Source organism: Bufo gargarizans, chromosome 2, assembly GCF_014858855.1.
Source record: "Bufo gargarizans isolate SCDJY-AF-19 chromosome 2, ASM1485885v1, whole genome shotgun sequence".
In the NCBI taxonomy this organism is placed as follows: Eukaryota; Metazoa; Chordata; class Amphibia; order Anura; family Bufonidae; genus Bufo; species Bufo gargarizans.
The window spans coordinates 148,712,303-148,720,751 of NC_058081.1; the positions used below are offsets into that span (position 1 = coordinate 148,712,303).

General features: G+C 46.7%; 1 protein-coding gene across 3 annotated transcripts in view; it reads right to left on the reverse strand.

Annotated features, from left to right (window-relative positions):
• Positions 1 to 8,428, reverse strand: part of EFL1 (elongation factor like GTPase 1) — a 277,476-nt gene extending 269,048 nt beyond the window's left edge. Inside the window, exons 1-4 of one of the 3 annotated variants that reach the window (XM_044279571.1) lie at positions 8,349 to 8,428; positions 7,038 to 7,138; positions 2,165 to 2,232; positions 1,982 to 2,066 (exon numbers count right to left, since the gene is read on the reverse strand). In XM_044279571.1, the coding sequence (XP_044135506.1) occupies positions 1,982 to 2,066; positions 2,165 to 2,232; positions 7,038 to 7,128 (244 nt within the window). In that variant the 5' untranslated portion in view covers positions 7,129 to 7,138; positions 8,349 to 8,428. Of the gene's footprint in view, positions 1 to 1,981; positions 2,067 to 2,164; positions 2,233 to 7,037; positions 7,139 to 8,235; positions 8,255 to 8,343 lie in introns of those variants that run through there. The other 2 variants (XM_044279570.1, XM_044279572.1) reach the window with 2 other exon arrangements.
• Between the last annotated feature and the right edge of the window lie 21 nt (positions 8,429 to 8,449).

Genomic DNA, 8,449 nt, shown 5'->3' on the forward strand with positions numbered 1-8,449 from the left:
TTTCCACGGACCCATTGAAAGTCAATGGGTCCGCGAAAAAAAACTGAAAATGTCACAACGGCCACGGATGCACACAACGGTCGTGTGCATGAGGCCAAAGACTTACAAAAGTCTCTGGCATATGCTAACATCCCTGTATTCCATGGGAGGATACCACAGAGGAAGCCACTGCTGTCCAAAAAAAACATTGCTGCACGTTTACAGTTTGCACAAGAGCACCTGTATGTTCCACAGCAGTACTGGCAAAATATTATGTGGACAGATGAAACCAGAGGTGAGTTGTTTGGAAGAAAGGCACAGCACACCAACATCAAAACCTCATCCCAACTGTGAAGTATGGTGGTGGGGGCATCATGGTTTGGGGCTGCTTTGCTGCGTCAGGGCCTGGACGGATTGCTATCATCGAAGGAAAAATGAATCCCCAAGTTTATCAAGACATTTTTCAGGAGAACTTAAGGCCATCTGTCCACCAGCTGAAGCTCAACAGAAGATGCGTTTTGCAACAGGACAACGACCCAAAGCATAGAAGTAAATCAACAACAGAATGGCTTAAACAGAAGAAAATACACCTTCTGGAGTGGCCCAGTCAGAGTCCTGACCTCAACCCGATTGAGATGCTGTGGCATGACCTCAAGAAAGCGATTCACACCAGACATCTCAAGAATATTGCTGAACTGAAACAGTTCTGTAAAGAGGAATGGTCAAGAATTACTCCTGACCGTTCTGCACGTCTGATCTGCAACTACAGGAAACGTTTGGTTGAAGTTATTGCTGCCAAAGGAGGTTCAACCAGTTATTAAATCCAAGGGTTCACATACTTTTTCCACCTACACTGTGAATGTTTACATGGTGTGTTCAATAAAAACATGGTAACATTTCATTATTTGTGTGTTTTTAGTTTAAGCTGACTGTGATTGTCTATTGTTGTGACTTAGATGAAGATCAGATCACATTTTATGACCAATTTGTGCAAAAATCCATATAATTCCAAAGGGTTCACATACTTTTTCTTGCAACTGTATATGTAGGATGAGGCAGAACATTTCACCGTTCTGCGAGGGTAGTAAGGGCATCATGATCCAGAGGAATCGGACAGATACAACACAGGTAAGTAGGACTGTGTGACGGACATCAGTAGTACATAACTTGCCAGACAATCATATGGTGAAGAAATTATTACTGAGATGAAAGGGCTTCTCCAGGGCTTTGATTCCGAAGACCTATCCTTGGGACAGGTCATCAATATCAGATAAGTGGAAGATTCCTCTCCCAGACCCTCAATCGATGAGCTGAATGAAGGGGCCACAGAACTCCAGTGAGCACAGCGTCCCCCTGAGTGTATACCAGGCAAAGCGCCATACAAGTGAATGTGAGTGATCTGCAATACCAGGAACGGCCACTACTAAATACACGGCACTGCGCCTGGTAAACAATGGAGTGAACGTCGCACTCACTGTAGCCATACTGCCCCTTCAATTAGCTGATCAGTGGGGAGTCAGACCTGTCCTAACCCTTGGAAATACCTTTAGCACAGCACCATTTTTCACTCCCTGGGGTTGTATAAGGCTACCTGCACGCGTTGTGATTACGTGTGGTTTTCCACGTGGCGTTTTGTGCGGGAAAAACACAGCCTAATGCAGTACCAGCAGAGTGAATGAGATCTGCCAAATCTTACGTACACTTTGCTGATGTTTGTCACACGGAAATTGACCTGCGGGGTGGATTTTGAAATCTGCAGCATGCCAAATGTTTCTGAAGATTTTTAGTGCCTTGCAAAGGGCGAGACTGGTGCAAACCTGCATCAAAATCCGCAAGTAACACATGTGGATTTTGGTGCAGAAACACAGAAAACTGCGTGAAAATCTGCATGGAAATTCTGCTAGTAAACCTGCGCCTGTGTGCAGGCTGCCTAAAGGGAGGAATAGAAAGCAAGGTGCCAGTAGAGAGAAATGTACAATCTATACAGGAAAGAAACCAGTACCATCTTTATACTGCAGGGATATGGCGCTGGATTTCATGGTGATTCCTCGGATTTGCTCATCTTCTCGACTGTCCAAATATCGTAACTGCAATGATATTCAGAAGTTACAATGGGCACGGTAAATAAAGCTTTCTTTTAAAAAAAAAAAAAAAAGAAAAAAAAAAAACACAGGAGAAAAGATACCTTTCCTGCTAATCTACTTGAGATTATCCCATTGCTGGAGATGAGACAGTCTGCTAAAGTAGTTTTCCCTAAAGAATAAAAAAGAGAATAAAATAAACGTATTACATGTACTAGGAAAATAGCGTTCAAGAGGTTGTCTGGTCTAGGCTTTTCAATGTTACTTCATAGCCCCTTACAAGTAGGGATCGACCGATCTTTGAACTTTCAGGCCGATAGCTTATACCGATATTTTGTGCATTTTCAGTTTTTAAAAAACAAAAACTTCCTACACAAATCTGCTGAAAATGAACTGTATTATTGTTAACGTGTAGCTTTTTTTTTTGTAAATTTTTATTTTTCATTTATACTTAATATTTTGGTGTTTATGTTCTTTTTTTTCTTTTTTTTAACTAACTTTTAGCCCCCTTAGAGGCCAGAGCCCTTGTTCTATTCACCCTGATAGATCTCTATCAGGGTGAAAAGGACTTCACACTCTCCCTGCTGCCCTTTTCATAGTGCACACAGCAGCAGCGAGGTTACCATGGCAGTCAGGGCTTCAGTAGCGTCCTGGCTGCCATGGTAACCGATCAGCAACTCAGGATTACACTGCTGGGGCTCCAATCAGAAGCTGCCACTGCCACCAAAGAGAAGGAGGGGAGGGGACCCTGTGGCCACTGCCACCAATGATTTTAATACTAGGGGATTGAGGGGGGGGGGCAACTGTGCCACCAATGTTTTTAATACTGGGGTGGGGGGGCACACTGTGCCACCAATGAAGATAACTCTCTCATGAATTCATATACAGGAGGCACGTGCTGGCTGCAGAATCACATAGCTGCACCCGACCTCTATGAGCGGTATCCGTGATCCGCGGCAGCTAACATCATTGGTGGCGCAGTGACAACCGCCCCTCCCCTCCTCTTCTCCTTTCATTGGTGGCAGCGGTGGCACAGGGGGGACGGAGACACTGCTTCCTTCTCCCCTGTGCTGCTGAGGGAACATGGATTGCACAGAGAGCAGCGCGATCCTTGTTCCCAATTCGTTATCGGCATATCGGCAAAATAGATGCCGATAACTTTCAAAGTCCTGAATATCGGCTGATAATATCGGTAAAACCGATAATCGGTAGATCCCTACTTACAAGGTCAACAAATAGGGACTGGTTAAACAGACTTGCTTCCAGCTCCATCCACTGTATAGTTTCCGGAGCGGAGATGCAGTATGCCAGCGCTAATAACTACAGAGTGGATGGTGCCTTCTGCTTCCAGCTCCATCCACTGTATAGTTTCCGGAGTGGAGATGCAGTATGCCAGCGCTAATAACTACAGAGTGGATGGTGCCTTCTGCTTCCAGCTCCATCCACTGTATAGTTTCCGGAGCAGAGATGCAGTATGCCAGCGCTAATAACTACAGAGTGGATGGTGCCTTCTGCTTCCAGCTCCATCCACTGTATAGTTTCCGGAGCGGAGATGCAGTATGCCAGCGCTAATAACTACAGAGTGGATGGTGCCTTCTGCTTCCAGCTCCATCCACTGTATAGTTTCCGGAGCGGAGATGCAGTATGCCAGCGCTAATAACTACAGAGTGGATGGTGCCTTCTGCTTCCAGCTCCATCCACTGTATAGTTTCCGGAGAGGAGATGCAGTATGCCAGCGCTAATAACTACAGAGTGGATGGTGCCTTCTGCTTCCAGCTCCATCCACTGTATAGTTTCCGGAGAGGAGATGCAGTATGCCAGCGCTAATAACTACAAAGTGGATGGTGCCTTCTGCTTCCAGCAACATCCACTGTATAGTTTCCGGAGAGGAGATGCAGTATGCCAGCGCTAATAACTACAGAGTGGATGGTGCCTTCTGCTTCCAGCTCCATCCACTGTATAGTTTCCGGAGTGGAGATGCAGTATGCCAGCGCTAATAACTACAGAGTGGATGGTGCCTTCTGCTTCCAGCTCCATCCACTGTATAGTTTCCGGAGTGGAGATGCAGTATGCCAGCGTTAATAACTACAGAGTGGATGGTGCCTTCTGCTTCCAGCTCCATCCATTGTATAGTTTCCGGAGCAGAGATGCAGTATGCCAGCGCTAATAACTACAGAGTGGATTGTGCCTTCTGCTTCCAGCTCCATCCACTGTATAGTTTCCGGAGAGGAGATGCAGTATGCCAGCGCTAATAACTACAGAGTGGATGGTGCCTTCTGCTTCCAGCTCCATCCACTGTATAGTTTCCGGAGAGGAGATGCAGTATGCCAGCGCTAATAACTACAGAGTGGATGGTGCCTTCTGCTTCCAGCTCCATCCACTGTATAGTTTCCGGATCCGAGATGCAGTATGCCAGCGCTAATAACTACAGAGTGGATGGTGCCTTCTGCTTCCAGCTCCATCCACTGTATAGTTTCCGGAGCGGAGATGCAGTATGCCAGCGCTAATAACTACAGAGTGGATGGTGCCTTCTGCTTCCAGCTCCATCCATTGTATTGTTTCCAGAGCGGAGATGCAGTATGCCAGCGCTAATAACTACAGAGTGGATGGTGCCTTCTGCTTCCAGCTCCATCCACTGTATAGTTTCGGGAGCAGAGATGCATTATGCCAGCGCTAATAACTACAGAGTGGATGGTGCCTTCTGCTTCCAGCTACATCCATTGTATAGTTTCTGGAGCGGAGATGCAGTATGCCAGCGCTAATAACTACAGAGTGGATGGTGCCTTCTGCTTCCAGCTACATCCATTGAATAGTTTTTACTGCCTGCCAGGAACAGCTGATCAGCGGGGGTTTCAGGTGTTGGATCCCCACCTATCTGATATTGATGACCTATGTTAAGGATAGGTCATCAATATTCAAGTCCCAGAAAACCACTTTATGGGGAGAGTGATGTCACACTGCAAGGATATGTTGTCACCGGCTGATCAGTCCAACCTCCTCTGACAATGAGATCTGGACAAGGCCAGCACTGTGTCAAGTTCTGAGGCTGGATGGTTGCGGTACTATAGGGACAGATTCACATGACAGTGTTTGGTCTGGAAAACAAGCTCAGTATGATGGCGGATTTTCTGTACTGTACTAATGGCATCATGTGAGTACAGTATAGCAGACCTGCAGTCAGACGGGAACTCACAGCATCCTAAGTCATAATGCTGCAGTGAGAGGAGCAGTATTCAGTCCAGGAAATACAGCCACAGAGGATGTTTCCCAGATCGAACACTCATGTAAAACTAGCCTAATTGGAAAAAGTTAGAAGGGGCCTCAGTGCTTTACATAGCCTGGCCCCTTCATTCTAACAATCGGTGTTGTCTCAGCAAGTGACAGTATTCACTACTAATATACCGTCAATTGCTATGGCGGGGGGATACTCCTTTAATAATACTTTTGCAGCGCACAGGCTGGATTCACACATCCACGCTGTGAGTTCAGGTCAGGGATCAGCAACCTCCGGCACTCCAGCTGTTCAAAAACTACTACTCCCAGAATGCTTCATTCACTTCCATGGGAGTTAGAAGAGCAGCCAAGCAGGTTTGCATGCTGGGAGTTGTAGTTTCACAGCAGCTGGAGTGACGAAGGTTGCTGATCCCTGAGCTACATTCACACAATCGTATTTTCGCTCCACATCCAATACACATTTTTTTGCAGATCACACTCGGGCTCATGCACACAAACGTATTTTTTGTCCAAGTCCATTCAGTTTTTTTTTGCATTCCCTATCCCTAGGTCCACAAGTCCGTTCCGCAGAAAAATAGAACATGTCCTATTCTTGTCCGTTTTGCAGACAAGGACAGGTATTGTTACAATGGATCCGCAAAAAAACAAACGTAAAACGGACTGCACAACGGTGTGAATTTTATTTTTTTTGTGAATCTGTGTTTTGCGAATGGCAAAATACATATGGTTGTGTGCATGAGCTTTTACTCATGTATGGGGCTGCAAAAAATGCGGACAGCACACGGATGAGACGTGTCATAGTCTCATCCATTTTGTGGACAAGAATAGGATTTTTTCAAGTGCGGGATGCACATGGACACATTCATACAGATTCATAAAACTGATATGGTCGTGCGAATGTAGCCTAATACAGAAGGATAACACAGCCAGCGAATGGATCGTGAGTAGAGATGAGCGAACTTCTGTTTTAAGTTCGGCGTCTAAAGTTCGGCTTCCGGTTAGCGGAGAATCCCGATCTGGATCCGGATATGGATTCCGACTTCCGTTGTGGTCCGTGGTAGCGGAATCAATAATCGGCCATTATTGATTCCGCTACCACGGACCACAACGGAAGTCGGAATCCATATCCGGATCCAGATCGGGATTCTCCGCTAACCGGAAGCCGAACTTTAGACGCCGAACTTAAAACAGAAGTTCGCTCATCTCTAATCGTGAGGACATCAGTAGTGAGGAAACCGCAAAAACAATAAAACCTCGACAAATAAATGAAACCTAGAATCTGCGTTAGTGATATAATACACAGGAATATACAGAGGTCGAGGTCACATCCTAAGGCCCCATGCACACGGCCGTGTTTCACGTCCGTGTGCGGGCCGGGGAACCGCGGCCTGGATCCCTCCTGAGAGCAGGAGCGCACGGCGTCACTGGTTGCTATGACGCCGTGCGCTCCCTGCTGCCGGCACAGTACAGTAATACACTGGTATAGATCATACCAGTGTATTACTGTATTGCGGCGGCAGCAGGGAGCGCACGGTGTCATAGCAACGGCCGTGTGCATGGGGCCTAACACATATGTCTCCTGCTAGTATGTACTGGGACTGTGTAGTTACAAGGTGCTTTACCTGCCACAGTAGCACAGAGGATATAAGTGCTCCCTGATCTAGTACTTACCCCACTTCCATTACCCGGCCACAACACAGATTGTGAAATGCAATGAATGGGCAGTTCTAAGGCGCCCCTTACCATGATCCACATGGGCCAATATACAGATGTTGCGGATGTTAGCGGCCTTCTTTTGTAGTGCGATTATCTTCTCCAAGCTGACCAGCCCCATGGCGTTTTACCTGAAGGCACAAATACAGTGTTACATAGGGTTAAATAGGAGCTACCCGCTCCGCTGACATGTCTGCTTTAGTAAGTTCTTGTGTTCCTTAGGTCATCAACATGTAGAAGCTGGACAGATGCTCCTGAACTGCTCTACCATGAGTGATGGGAGAACTTCCTGAGACCCCTCTGGAGAGCAGCAGCTCCTTCGTAAGGGTACGTTCACACTTGTGTTGTGAGGATCCGGAAATCTGTATGCAAACGGATATCATTTGTAGACGGATGAGGATCCGTCTGACAAATGCATTGAAATTCCGTATCCATCTCTCAGGTGTCATCCGGAAAAACGGATCCGGTATTTTTTTTTCTTCATATTTTTAAAAGGTCTGTGCATGCGCAGACCGGGAAACCAGATCAGTTTTTCCGGAACACTTTGTACCGGATCCAGAATTAATACATTTCAATGGAAATGAATGCATGTGTTCCGGAAATACCATAAGAGGGACTGAACTGATGCATCCTGAATGGATTTCTCTCCATTTAGAATGCATTAGGATAAAACTGAAGTGTTTTTTTCCGGTATTGAGCCCCTAGGACGGAACTCTATACCGGAAAAGAAAACCGCTAGTATGAAAGTACTACTATAGTACAGTTTACGCTACCTTCCTGTTTTTGTTTCCAAAGCATAAAGCAGGTGCTTAAAGGGTTAGTCCAGAAAGGAGACGGTGTTGGGGTACTTTCACACTTGCGGCAAAGGATTCCGGCAGGCAGTTCATTCGCCGGAACTGCCTGCCGGATCCGGCTATTCGGACGCAACCGGATGCATTTGTGAGGCGGATCTGGATGCGGATCCGTCTCACAAATGCATTGCAAACATTTCAATGGGAATTATTGCCGCATCCGGCAAGTGATCAGTATTTTTGGCCGGAGATAAAACTGCAGCATGCTGAGGTGTTTTCTCCGGCCAAAAAACGTAAGAGGGACTGAACTGATGCATCCTGAACGGATTGCTCTCCATTCAGAATGCATTAGGATAAAACTGATAAGTTTTTATCCGGTATTGAGCCCCTAGGACGGAACTCAGTGCTGGAAAAGAATAACGCAAGTGTGACGGCACCTCTGTCACTGCCTTCAGTATACCGGACAGAGCAGCCCAGTGGCCACACATGCCAAAGCTGAAGAGAGAACCCGAGAGCCCCCAGCGTGCGACACACATAACATAAGGCTCACCCGTCACTGACAGCACCACCCTCCAACATGTGCAGTCCTACCCGGAAGTCACCCAACACTACGCGTCCTCCAGCCCCTCACGGCGCGTGACGTCATCGCGC